Source organism: Ceratotherium simum, chromosome 4 (genome assembly GCF_057802395.1).
Source record: "Ceratotherium simum simum isolate JZ-2026a chromosome 4, ASM5780239v1, whole genome shotgun sequence".
Classification (NCBI taxonomy): Eukaryota; Metazoa; Chordata; class Mammalia; order Perissodactyla; family Rhinocerotidae; genus Ceratotherium; species Ceratotherium simum.
The window spans coordinates 56,457,721-56,471,813 of NC_141903.1; the positions used below are offsets into that span (position 1 = coordinate 56,457,721).

The 14,093-nt window shown below is 41.6% G+C and overlaps 1 protein-coding gene across 1 annotated transcript in view; it reads right to left on the minus strand.

Moving 5' to 3' along the window:
* The window catches only part of LVRN (laeverin), a 79,043-nt gene extending 65,501 nt beyond the window's left edge, over positions 1-13,542 (minus strand). The window contains exon 1 of the mRNA XM_087430315.1: positions 12,845-13,542. Coding sequence (XP_087286441.1) covers positions 12,845-13,542 — 698 coding nt within the window. The remainder of the gene's footprint in view (positions 1-12,844) is intronic.
* Between the last annotated feature and the right edge of the window lie 551 nt (positions 13,543-14,093).

Below are 14,093 nucleotides of genomic sequence, written 5' to 3' on the forward strand. Positions count from 1 at the left end.
ATGTACACAAAGGAATGAAGAATACTGGAGATGGTATTTACATAGGTAAATAAAAACAATTTTTATCTTGTAAAAATTTATTTAGATTGTTTAAAGCAAAAACAACAATATATTATAGGGTTTATAACCAATGTAGAAGTAAAGTGTGTAGCAACCACAGCACAAAGGAGAGGGAAAATGGAAGGATATGGTTCTAAGATTCATATATAATATGTGAAGTGGTATAATATCATTTAACTGTAGTCTATGATAAGTTAGAGATGCATATTGTAAATCTTAGAGCAATCCTCCTGCTCTACTCCCCCCCCACCACACACAAAAAGATATAGCTAATTAGCTGAGTTAAAATTAAATGAAATATTAAAAACTACTCAATCCAAAAAAGGCAAAGAAAGAGAAAAATAGAACAAAGAACACATGGGACAATAGCAAACAGCAAGACAGTAGATTTAAGCCCAACCAAATCAATAATTAGATCAAATGTAAATAATCTAAACATCCCAATTAAAGGGCAGAGATTGTCAGACTGTAAGACCTAACACTATGTTTTTGGTAAGAAATTCACTTTTAAAATCAAGACACATATAGGTTAAAAATAAAAGAATAAAAAAAGATATATCATGTAAATAGTAATCACAAGAAAGCTGGAACAGGAAGGTGGGGAAAAGATCGCTCGTGTAGAGCATGGTCCTTGCATAGGGCATATTCTTTCAAAAGTGTTGTGCTCAGGTTAGGCAGGGCTTGGCATTTCTAATGTCCATCTGAACTTCAGATTTTTCAAACAAAAGGAAGGCATTTTCTTCACAGTAAACTTAAAAAGACCTCATTCTAAACCTTCTCAATCTACTTATGTCAATAAGAAAAGGAGATGGCCCTAGTACTTTGTATTGTTTTTGTATTGTTTTTCATGGAGTTAGATCCCATGCTTCCCACATCTATCCATACCTTATGTGAGTCTTGCACACAGATAATGAAGAGGTGAAAATTAAAAAAAAAAAATTCTCATAACTCGTAATGGTACAGTATCACCCTAATGAAAGAGATTCCAAGGGCTATTTATTAATTGGGATTAGTGTTATGAACAAGGATCTCATGGAAGATCAAGCTTATCTTCAAGGGGTACAAGTGAAACATGATCCTCTAAGTAACTAATTTTATCCCTGGGAAGATATTTCAGAAAAAGCCTCCTAATGCTTTTAAAATGGCCAAAGACAACTTGTTAGCCATTCTGTTGTCCAGGGCCATTTGAGTGACTTGTACTTACAAGAAAAAAACGCAACTTTTTTTTTTTTTTTTTACTTTCCCAGTGCATCTCTTATCAGATAACTGAGCAACCCTCAACAAGCTGAGTAACTGGCAGTTAGCATAAGCATCCTCTGCAATAGCGTCCAAAGGTTAGAAGCAACTGACACAAAATATGCTTTTGTAGTATAATGTTTCGTGGAGTCCTTGATAATAATTGTTTGGAAACCTTGGATGAATTAGAATGTTATAAACTCCAGTCATTCGTGTTGGATGAGACATTTATTTTACATGTAGGGGATTATTTGTTAAAATTTACTTACTGAAAGTCAGATGTGTAAAGCAAACTGTCTTATAATTAACTCTTTATACTCTGGAACTCATGTTCTCACTGATGGTAGAGGGAAAAAAACGAAAGCTTACCAATTAAAGGTTATTTATTGTTACTGAGTTTAAAACAGTCTTATTTGGGGGGATAGTCAATTCAAAGTCCAAATTCCCTTTCAGGGCTCCTTTATTTCCTTAGGACATGAGAACTAAGAGGCTTCCTTTATACCAGATGCCAGATTGGGGAAGAGGAGAGAGGATGGAGACCTTTTGAACGGAGAGAAATTCTTGGATTCACTAGACTAGTGTGACTGCATACTCTTGACTAGTATGACTTGTGAACCATTCCTTCATAACAGTCAAGGCTCAGTGGTCCCCAATGATGACATGGCCCTTACCTGGGCTCTAGCTCGCATGGCCAGTCCTGGCTGCAACTCCCTTCAGAACCACACCTTGGGCAAGCACTCAACAGCATTCACTGCAACACAGTTACTTTGATCCCTAGCATGGTGGCCCATCTATAGCTCCCTCGTCAATATCCTCAGGCCATGTGCGAAATTCTAGATCCCATGAGGCCTCAGATAAATCACGGGAACCTCTTGAACTATCTAGACCCAATGGCCTAAGCCATTTCTATTCTACGAATTAGAAGCCACACTGGCTGCAGAGCCATGCTGACCACAAAAGAAAGAACAAGGCTCCTGCTCTGAGATCTTCCTTAGGTACTCTTTGGGTATTTTTGCTGCATCCTCCACCCTTCATTATGTTCTACCCTGCTACAGGTAATGTCAGCACTCTGTGATATCTTCTCAGATCTCGATATCATTTTTGCTCTCTCATCCAACAGTCAGCACCTGTGTCTCCTTGTGGAACTGCACTGCCTGCAGCACTAAGGAGGAGACTGCCTGAGAATTAACTTGGCCCAAGGGCCAGTCTGTAACCAACGACTTACAGATATCGGGGGTACAAATGCTCCTGCTCCCTTGCTCCCGATGGGGACAATTTTGAGGTATGGCTCACACTCTCTCCAGAACTCTCCTCCATGGGACTTCGATTGATCTCATACCCTGGCTTGGCCTGCTTCCCTTCCCAGTCACACTCCCTCGTTCTCCAGTTGGTTTTTCTTGGGAACACTTCCTAAGAAATTACTTTCACAGGAAAATTCGTCTCAGTGTCATACCCTGTCAGAAGGAGGAGGGTGAAAAGAAAAAACACTTATTATCTCCACTTGTGCTTCTCTCTCTCTTCCCAGCCTTCCTCTCCACATTGGAAGGGCTTTCCACTACTCTCCCTTACTATACAGCAACTGCTCTTATCAAAGTCAGGGGACACTAAGGCTGGTTCAATATTCAAAAATCCATCAATATAATACACCATATTAACAGTCTAAAGAAGAAAAATCACATGATCATATCAACTGATGCAGAAAAAGTGTTTGACAAAATCCAACATCCATTCATGATAAGAAAAAAAAAAACTCTCACAAATAACATGAATAGAGGGGAACTTCCTCAACTTGATAGAAAATATATACAAAAAAACCCTACACATAACATCATACTTAATGGTAAAAGGCTAAAAACTTTTCCCTAAGATCAAGAAGTCAAGAATGTCTACTTTTGGGCCGGCCCTGTGGCTTAGCGGTTAAGTGCTCACACTCCACTGCTGGCGGCCCAGGTTCGGATCCTGGGCGCGCACCGACACACCGCTTCCCGGCCATGCTGAGGCCGCGTCCCACATATAGCAACTAGAAGGATGTGCACCTATGACATACAACTATCTACTGGGGCTTTGGGGGAAAAAAAAATAAATAGATAAATTAAAAAAAAAAAAGAATGTCTACTTTTATCACTCTTATTCAACATAGTACTAGAAGTTTTAGCCAGCAAAATAAGGCAAGAAAAGAAAAGAAATTGCATACGGATTGGAATGGAAGAAGTCAAATGTCTCTGTTTGCAGAGGACATGATTATCTACATAGAAAATCCCAAGGAATCTACAAAAAAAAAACCCTCCTAGATCTAGTAAGTGAGATCAGCAAGTCCAAAATACAAGATAGACATACAAAACTCAGTATGTCTACATAATAGCAACAAACACACAAAAATTAAAAATACAGTACCATTTACAATTGCTCAAGTAAAATTAAATATTTAGGTGCAAAGCTAACAAAACGGGTATGGGACTTATATGCTGAAAATGATAAAATGCTGATGAAATAAAGCAAAGATCTAAATAAATGAACAGACATTCTGTATTCATGGACTGGAAGATACAACATAGTAAAGAAAGGCAGAAGAAAAGTGGAAGACAAAGATAGGAAAAAAGAACAAGGGCAACAAATAGAAAACAGTAACAAATATGGTAAATAATAATCCAACTAGCCAGCCCTGGCAGTCTAGTGGTTAAGATTCATTGCTCTCATCTCCATAGCCTAGATTCATTTCCCAGTCAGCGAGCCATACCACTAGTCTATTGGTTGTCATACTGTGGTGGCTGCATGTTGCTGTGATGCTGAAAGCTATGCCACCAAGTATTTCAAATACCAGCAGGGTCACCCATGGTGGACAGGTTTAAGCAGAGCTTCCAGACTAAGACAGACTAGGAAGAAGGTTCTGGCCACTGACTTTGGAAAAATTGAAAAATTGGCCATGAAAACCCTATGAATAGCAGTGGAGCATTGTCTGATACAGCACTGGAAGTGATAGGATGGTGTGAAAAGACCAGGCAGAGTTCTGTTCTGCTGTACACAGGGTTGCTAGAAGTCGAAATCTAGTGACAGCACTAACAACAACAACAACAACAAATTAATCCAACTATATCAGTACCAATATCAGAAATGAAAGAGGGGACATCACTACAGATCCCATGGACATTAAAAGGATAATAAGAAATATTATGAACTACTCTATGCCCACAAATTTGATAATCTAGATAAAATGGACCAATTCCTTGAAAGACACAATCTGCCAAAACTCACATAAGAAGAAATAGACAATCTGAATAAGCCTATATCTATTAAAGAAATTGATTCAATAATTAATAACCTTCCAAAACAGAAATCACCAGGCACAGATGGGTTCACTGGTGAATTCTACCAAACTTTTAAGGAGGAAATTATATCAATTCTCTGTAATCTCTTTCAGAGGATAGAAACAGAAGGAATACATCCTAACTCATTCAATGCAGACAGCATTAACCTAATATCAAAATCAGACCAAAACATTACAGGAAAAGAAAAGTACAGACCAATATCTCTCATGAACAGAGATGAAAACACTCTCAACAAAATATTAGCAAGTCAGGGGCCAGCCCAGCAGGGAAGTGGTTAAGTTCACACGCTCTGCTGCTTTGGTGGTCCAGGGTTCAGGTTTGGATTCCGGGCGTGGACCTATGCACCACTTATCAAGCCATGCTGTGGCAGGCATCCCACATATAAAGTAGAGGAAGATGGGCACAGATGTTAGCTCAGGGCCCAATCTTCCTCAGCAAAAAGAGGAGAATTGGCAACAGATGTTAGCTCAGGGCTAATCTTCCTCACCAAAAATAATATATACAGTAGCAAATCAAATCCAACAATGTATAAAAAGAATTATACACCATAACCAAGTTGGATTTATCCCAGGTATGCAAGCCTGGTTCAACATTCGAAAATCAATTAATGTAATCCATCACATGAACAGACTAGATAAGAAAAATCACATGATCATCTGTTAATAGATGCAGAAAAAGCATTTTACATAATCTAACACCCATTCATGATAAAAACTCTCAGTAAACTAGGAATAGAGGGGAACTTCTTCATCTTGATAAAGACCATCTACAAAAAATCTACAGCTAACATCATACCCAATGGTAAGAACTTGAATCCTTCCCACTAAGATCAGGTACAAGGCAAGGATGTCCCTTCTCACGACTCTTTTTCCACATTGTACTGGAAGTTCTTCCTAAGGCAATAAGTAAAGAAAAGGAAATACAAGGTGTATAGATTAGGAAGGAAGAAATAAAACACTCTTTACTCACAGACGACCTGATTGTCTATGTAGAAAATCCAAAAGAATTGACAAAAAAAACTCCTGGAACTAATAAGTGATTATAGCAAGGTTGCAGGATACAAGGTTAATATACAAAAGTCAATTGATTTCCTATACCAACAATGACTAAGTGGAATTTGGAATCAAAAACACAATACCATTTACATTACCAATGCCCAAAATGAAATACTTAGATATAAATCTAACAAAATATATGTAAGATCTATGTGAGAAAAAATAGAAAACTCTGATGAATGAAATCAAAGAAGAATTAAATAAATGGAGAGATATCCCATGTTCATGGATAGGAAGACTCAATATTATCAAGATGTCAGTTCTCCCCAACTTGATCTATAGATTCAAAGCTATCCCAATTTTAAAATCCCAGCAAGTTAAGTTTGTGGATATTGACAAACTGCTTCTAAGGTTCATAGTGATAGGCAAAAGACCCAGAATAGCCAACACAATATTGAAGGAGAAGAACAAAGTTGGAAAATTAATACTACCTGACTTCAAGACTCACTATAACGCTACAGTAATCAAGACAGTGTGGTATTGGGAAAAGAATAGATAAATAGATCAATGGAATAGAATAGAGAGCCCAGAAATAGACCTACATAAGTACAGTCATCTGATCTTCGACAAAGGAGCAAAGGCAATACAATGGAACAAAGATAGTCTATTCAACAAATGTTGCTGGAACTACTGGACATCCACATGCAAAAAAATGAATATAGACCCAGACCTTACAACCTTCACAAAAAATTAACTCATAATGAATCATAGACCACTAAATGTAAAATGAAAAACTATAAAACTCCCAGAAGATAACATAGGATAAAACCTAAATGACTTTGGGTATGGTGACGTCTTTTTAGATACTACAGCAAAGACAGGATCCATGAAAGAAATAACTGATAAATTGGACTTCATTAAAAGTAAAAACTTCTGCTCTGTAAAAGAAAATATAAAGAGAATGAGAAGAGAAGCCACAGACTGGGAGAAAATATTTGCAAAAGACATATCTGATAAAGGACTGTTATCCAAAATATATAAAGAACTCTTAAAACTCAACAATAAGAAAACAAACAACTTGATTTAAAAAATGGGCAAAAGGGAGCCAGCCCCATGGCATGGCGGTTGAGTGCACTCGCTCCACTGTGGCAGCCTGGGTTCAGATCCTGGGCATGCACCGACACACTGCTTGTCGGGCTGTGCTGTGGCGGCATCCCATATCAAGTGGAGGAAGATGGGCACAGATGTTAGCCCAGGGCCAGTCTCCCTCAGCAAAAAGAGGAGAATTGGCAGAGCTGATCTTCCTCACAAAAAAAAAAAAATGTGCAAAGACTTCAACAAACACCACACCAAAGAAATTATACAGATGGCAAATAAGCATATGAAAAGATGTTCCACATCATATGTCATCAGGGAAATGCAAATTAAAACAACAATGAGATATCACTAAACACATACCAGAATGGCCAGAATCTAGAAAACTGACAACACCAAATGCTGGCAAGGATATGGAACCACAGGAACTCTCATTCATTGCTGGTGGGAATGCAAAATGGTACAGCCACTTTGGAAGACAGTTTGGTGGTTTCTTATAAAACTAAACACACATTTACCATACAATCCAGCAATTATGCTCCTTGATATTTATCTAAAGAAGTTGAAAATTTATTTGAACCTGAACATAGAGTTTATAGCAGCTTTTACCATAATTCCCCAAATTTGGAAGCAACCAAGATGTCCTTCAGTAAGTGAATGGATAAATAAACTGTGGTACATACAGACAATGGAATACTATTCAGCGCTAAGAAATATGAGTTATCAAGCCATGAAAAACCATAGATGAACCTTAAATGCATTTTACTAAGTGAAAGAAGCCAATCTGAAAAGGCCACATACTATATGATTCAGACTATGTGACATTATAGAAAAGGCAAAACTACAGAGGCAATAAAAAGATCAATGGTTGCAGGGAGAAGGGAGATGAATAGGCAGATAACAGGATTTTTAGGGCAGTGAAAATATTCCGTATTTTATTATAATGATGGATATACGTCATTATACATTTGTCCAAACTTATAGAATATACAACATCAACAGTGAATCCTAAAGCAAACTATGGACTTTGGGTGATTACGATATGTCAATATAGGTTCTTCCTTGTTAAAAAAAAAAATGTACCATTCTGATGAGGGATGTTTATAATGGGGGAGGGTATGCACGTGTAGGGATGCGGATATATGAGAAATCTCTGTATCTCCCTCTCAATTTTGTTGTAAACTCCAAATTGCTCTTAAAAAAATAAATCCTTAAAAAAATCATTCTTAGAAATGACAACAAAAGCATGACCTATAAAAAAAATTGATAAATTGGACTTCATTAAAATTAAAAACTTTTGCTCTCTGAAAGACCTTATTAAGAAGATGAAAAGACAAGCTACAGACTGGGAGAACATATTTGTAAGCCATGTATCTCATAACAAACTCAGATCTAGAATATATAAAGAACTCCCAGAACTCAACAGTAAAAAAACAAACAATTCAATTAGAAAATGGGAAAAAGACTTGAAGAGACATTTCATTGAAGTGATATACAGATGGCAAATAAGCATGCAAACATGTTCAACATCATTAGCCACTAGAGAAATGCAAATTAAAACCACAATGAGATATCACTATACACCTATCAGGACAGTTAGCATGAAAAACAGTGACAACACCAAATGGTGGCCAGGATGCAGAGAAACTGTCTCACTCATACATTGCTGGTGGGAATGTAAAATGGTGCAGACACTTTGGGACACAGTTTGGCAGTTTCTTAAAAACTAAACATGCAACTACCATACCACCCAGAGATTGTACTCCTGGGCGTTTGTCTTAGAAAAATAAAAACTCACATTCACACAAAAATCTATACACAATTGCTCACAGAAACTTTATTTGTAATAGCCAAAAACTGGAAACAACCAAAATGTCCCTCAATAGGTGATGAGTTAAACAAACTTTACATCCGTACCATGGAATACTAATCAGCAATTAAAAAGATCAAACTATGGACACACGCAACTTGGGTGGATCCCAAGGCCATTATGCTGAGTGAGAATAGCCAGTCTCTAAAGGTCACATACTATATGATTCCATTTATATAATATTCTCAAAATGACAAAATTATAGAGATGGAGAACAGGTTAGTGGCTGCCAGGGGTTAGGGATGGTGGGGGAAGAGGTGGTGTAAGTATAAAGGGAAAGTATGAGCATGATCTCTGAGGTGATGGAACAGTTCTGTATCTTGATTGTAGTAGTGGTTTGATTGTAGTAGTGGTTTCACAAATCTACCCATGTGATAAATGACATAGAACAATATACATACATAGTACCAGTATCAAATTCCTGCTTTTGATATTGTACTATAATTATGTAACATATAACCATTTGGGGAAACTGGATGAAGGGTACATGAGACCTCTCTGTACTATCTTTGCAACTTTACATAAATCTATAATGATTTCAAAACAACAGTTAGAAAAAAGTATGGGGCACTGATTGTGGGCATCAGAATTATCTGAAGCAACTGAAATATATAAATTTCCAAACCCCACTCAAAACTCAATGATCTAGAACTTTTTTTCTCTTTTTAAATTTTAAATTGTAGTAAAATACACGTAACATAAAATTTACCATCTTAACCATTTTAAAATGTACAGTTGAGTAGTGTTAAGTACATTCACATTGTTGTGCAACCAATCTCCAGAACTCATTTCATATTGTAAAACTAAAACTCAATATTCATTAAACAACAACTCCCCACTCCCCCAGCCCCTAGCAATCACCATTCTACTCTCTGTCTCTATGAATTTGACTACTCTAGACACCTTATATAAAGTCCTCAAGATTTATCCATGTAGTAGCATATGTCAGAGTTTCTTTCCTCTTTAGGGCTGAATAATATTCTCATGTATGTATATATCACATTTGTTTACCCATTCATCCATCAGTGGACACTTGGGTTGCTTCCACCTTGTTGTGAATAATGTTGCTATGAACATGGGTGTACTTATCTGGAATTTTTGAGGGTGTGCCCCAGAAATCTGCATGTTTGATATGCTCCTCTGGTGATTCTGATGCACATTAAAGTCTGTGAACCACTACTCTAATTTGGGATTTCCCAAAGTATAGATGGAGAAAGATTTTTGGTAGCCCCCAGACACACTGTTATATAGATCTGACTCACACACGAGAAAGCCAGTCCTTTTCCAATTTTATGAATCATTCTGATTAGGTCAATAGAAAGTCTTAGTTTGGTGTTATTTATTTTGAACATCTAGTTTTAATTTCTCTTTTTTTAACAAAGAGAGAGCAGCCTTCAGATTCAGAGCCTTCCGATCCTTCAGCAGGCAGTAATAATGGGTAGAACTTATTAACATTGTTTTGTTTTAGTGAACTAGTCAGTGCCATTACTTTGTATAAACTGCAAGTGGTTTTCCATCCATGACAATGGTATAGAGGTGCTTTTCAATAAATCTACTTAATATTTTTGAGTCAAGTAACTTTTTTTAGCAAATAACATGGCTGGAGATAGGTGAATACTGTAAAACCTGAAATGGTGATATGCCAAGGAATGAAGAAAATACTGCTCTGAGGGACATTAACATTTGGATCTTGCTCTTGACTTTCTATACATGAAAGGAGGGAACCAAACTCTGATATACAGAAGCACATGTTCAAGGCATCCAGTAGATGGCTCCTATACGGCAGAAATGCGATGGCACCAGCCAAGCAGAGAAAGGGCAAACATAGGTGGGTAGCATCCACAACAGCTTCTAAAGCTAGAAAATCATAACCTCAACCTTAGAAGTGTCGGATAGTGATGCTCTTTGTATTTTCTGGAATGATTTTCTTTTTCTTTTCCCTTAATGTTGAGTAAAATTATTTTAAAACATTAGCCTGTCCCCACTGGGATGAGGGGTCACCAAGAAGAGAGGTAAACATGTTCCAACCTTTGCAGCTGGAATTAGACATCCCAAGAAAAATGTGAAATCAATAGGCACTTGCTTCCCATCTGGGAATATTCTTAGACTCGTTATCTACCAGGAACGTAGAAGGTTCCATGTTTAGATAACAGGAGGCTGCTCCTAACAATTATACCCTGAGCTAATGATAGTAGCTTTCACTGCACAGGTTGTGTACCAGTCACTGTCCCCTCTTTCTCATTTAATTCTCACAACGCTCTGAAAGTTGGCACTTATTATGTCTATTTCATGAATGAGACAACAAACTGAGACAGATGAAGACACTGGCTCAAGTCACACAGCTCAGGTTCAAACTCAGGCCTGTGGGGCTTCCAAAATCTGCCTCACAAGTCATCATTTTGTCCAGGTTCTGTGTGACCTTGGCTTCAAGCTCAGTGACAGGCTTCTTTTTCTTGTGGTTTCAGAAGCAGAGACCCAGAAAACAACTTAGAGGCAACCACTCCTCTAAGATGCCACAGTTCTGGAGCTCTACTTGGGTCTACGAACATCTGTAGGACTTATTAAGATTTCTGCTTGTTTGAATTTTAATGTTCTCAAAAGATGGTTTCTAGTCACCACTAGAGTTGGCGGCTCAACAGAAAAATGGAAAGAGACTTTGCTTTCCCATGTTTGCTAGAGCAGTTTGTCTGGGCCATAGCTGCATTAAGACAGGAAGAAGGAAGAGATGGGTGAACAGTTGCAGATTTACTGACTGACAGCAGAAAACACTGCTCGATATGTGTGGAAAGTCCATTTTTTTCCTCCGAAAAATCCTGCACCCTGAACCACATAGAGTTATTTCAAAAGATTTCCACACACAGTGCCCATAAATCCGGTAACACATCATCCTAATGAGAAACTTTTCAAAACTATTTTTCAAGCATTAATACATTTTTGAAAGAGAAAAACCAGACATACTGTCCTTAAAAACAAAAGTTACAGATTACACATCTACTAAGGCAGTTCATTAAACTTATTTTAAAACCCCTGAAGTTTTGAAAATAGTGCAGGAGATGATTTAGGGGGTAATTTAGTGGGGGGGTTTTCCCCTCATAGAACATCTGAGAACATTTTCTTTAATATTAAAGGGCAAAGTACATACAGTTGTGTAAACCGCAAATGCTCCACCAGTGCGTGAGTGAAGGAGGAGATCGCCAGTTTGAAAAAAGACCCTTTTGGTATCGTCCACATAAACCATTTGGCCAGCTCGCCGGAGGTCAGTAATGTGGTCACAGAGCGTGGAAAGAGGCAATTTTTGAGCTGGAAGCATTCCGTGTGGGAGACATTATCTCAAACGAATGTAAAGAGAACACATGTACACTAAGTGAGCTTGCCAGCTCGGAGGGGAGGTCTCTTGTCGCTTCTTTTTTTTTTTTTCCAGCGGAGGAATCCCGAAAGCGCCGCCCTCGACGCTCTGCAGAGCCGTTCAGAGTCGGGCGGGGTAGAGGATGCTCACCGCAGGAAAGAGACGCGGGCCGCAGGCGAGGGGTGGGAGGGGACGAATTAAAGGGGATTCCGAAGTTTTGGAAAACCTTAGCAAAAAGAAAAAACACGAGAACAAACGGCACCAAAGAGGGTCTGTTTGTTGCAAGAGCGGCGGTTACAGAGTTCTGAGGAAAAGAGGCAGAGCAGGGAGCTGCGCGCCGAGCGGCGCTCCAGGAGGGAACGGCGGAGCGGGCAAGGGTGCTACCGCCCGGCTCTTCTCCGACTTGAACGCCCGTGAATCACCCGAGGATGTCGTTAAAACGCATATTACGATCCCCTTGGTCGAGAGTGGGGCCTAAGAGTCTGCATTTCTAACAAGCTCCAGATATTACAGCTATTGCTGGCCCGTGGACCAAACTTGGAGTAGCAAGGGATTTGTTCACTGCGGTGAAGAAATTCCGGGGTAGAGAAGAAAGGGGCTTTCTGAAAAGGACGATAAACTTCCAGGGTAGAGTGACCTTAAAAGGGGCAACGATAGAAACAAACTGGATAGGCAGGGATGGGGCCGAAAACTGGCCAGAGGAAGGACCACGGTCTCGAAGCCTTTATTCCGAGCAGACTATCTGAAGGGAAGGGGAGGAAGGAGGCGCTCGCCCTGTGGTTCAAGAAGAAAAAGTCGCAAGGGACGGCCTGGGGGCTTCTGGGAAGGGCGGGAGATGCGCACCTGGACGCATGTAAGCAGGTGGACCCGCAGCCCGCGCGGGGGCCGAGGAGGCCCGGGGTCGGCCTGCCCTTACCTGCGCTCACCCTGGTCCGTGTAGAGGTTGAGGAAGAGTCCCTCCCAGGTGTCCTGGTACACTGGGCCCGAGAAGCTGAGCTGCAGCTCGTAGCTGCTCCCGGGCTGCAGGGCCTCGCCGAGCTCCAGCACCATGTACTCCATGTCCAACGCGAACCACACGTCGTTCACGGGCACGCGGCCGACGGTGGCGTCTCCGGTGCCCGGGGACAGAGGGCCCCGCACCTCGGCGCTGGCACAGTCCAGGAAGAGGCTGTGCAGCAGCAGCCGCGCGGTGGACACTGTGCAGCGCACCGTGATGTTCACGCGGCCAGTGAAGCGCAATGCTGGCCCCGAGTGCTCGTCTGGCCGCAGCCGGGGCCACAGCTCCAGCTCATAGTGCAGCGGCACGAGCCAGGGAGGCAGGCGCAGCTGGTCCCAGGGCCCTGGGGGTCGCCAGTCGCTCGGAGTGGCCGCCACCTCCGGCTCACGAGCGGGGCCGGACTTCGGCGTTGGCGGCGGCTCCTTCTGCTTGCGGGGCGGGACGGGCGCGGCGTCCGGGACCCCGCGGTGCTGAATCTCCGACGGCGGGACGCGCGCGCAGTGGCCGTACAGAGCTGCCAGCACCGCCAGCGCCAGCAGGAGCGCGGCGGCCAGCCCCGCCAGCAGCAGGGCTACGGCGCGGCTCACGTAGAAGCCAGAGCTGGAAGGGGGCCCCATGGCTGGGGCCCGGGGCGGGGGCGAGGTGAGAGCCGGGTCCCGGCTGCGGCGGCTCAAACCACAGGCTCGGGTGCTCAGAGATGGGACCCCCGCCCCTCCTCTTTTGTACCGTCCCTCCTCCTCCTCGAGGAGCCCGAGAGACAGGAGAGAGCAGTCAGGCCCACGGCTTTCCCCCTCCTAGCTAATCAGATCCAGGTCCCTGCCTACCCACCCCCGCCCCCGCCAGAGCCTAGGGCAGAGGTGGACCCAGCGCACCGAAGCGCGCGCCTCTTCGAGTCCGAAGGAAAAGACCTCGCAGAAGAGGCTTTCAGAGTGGCCGCGGGAGGGGAACGGTCGGACCAAACTCGAATTTGGACACCTCTGTCGGGATATTTGGATTCACGGGGTTTGTTGGGTGTGCCCCGGTGCGGTCTCAGGTGTTGTCGGGAAAGAGACAGGTACAGAGCCCCCGCAGCTCCTTGACTGCAGTGGAGCTGCCGGCAGCACACCTGCTGGGCACCACTCGGGGATTCATGGGTTAGGGGGTGGGGGGGGCTCAAGTACCGGGATTT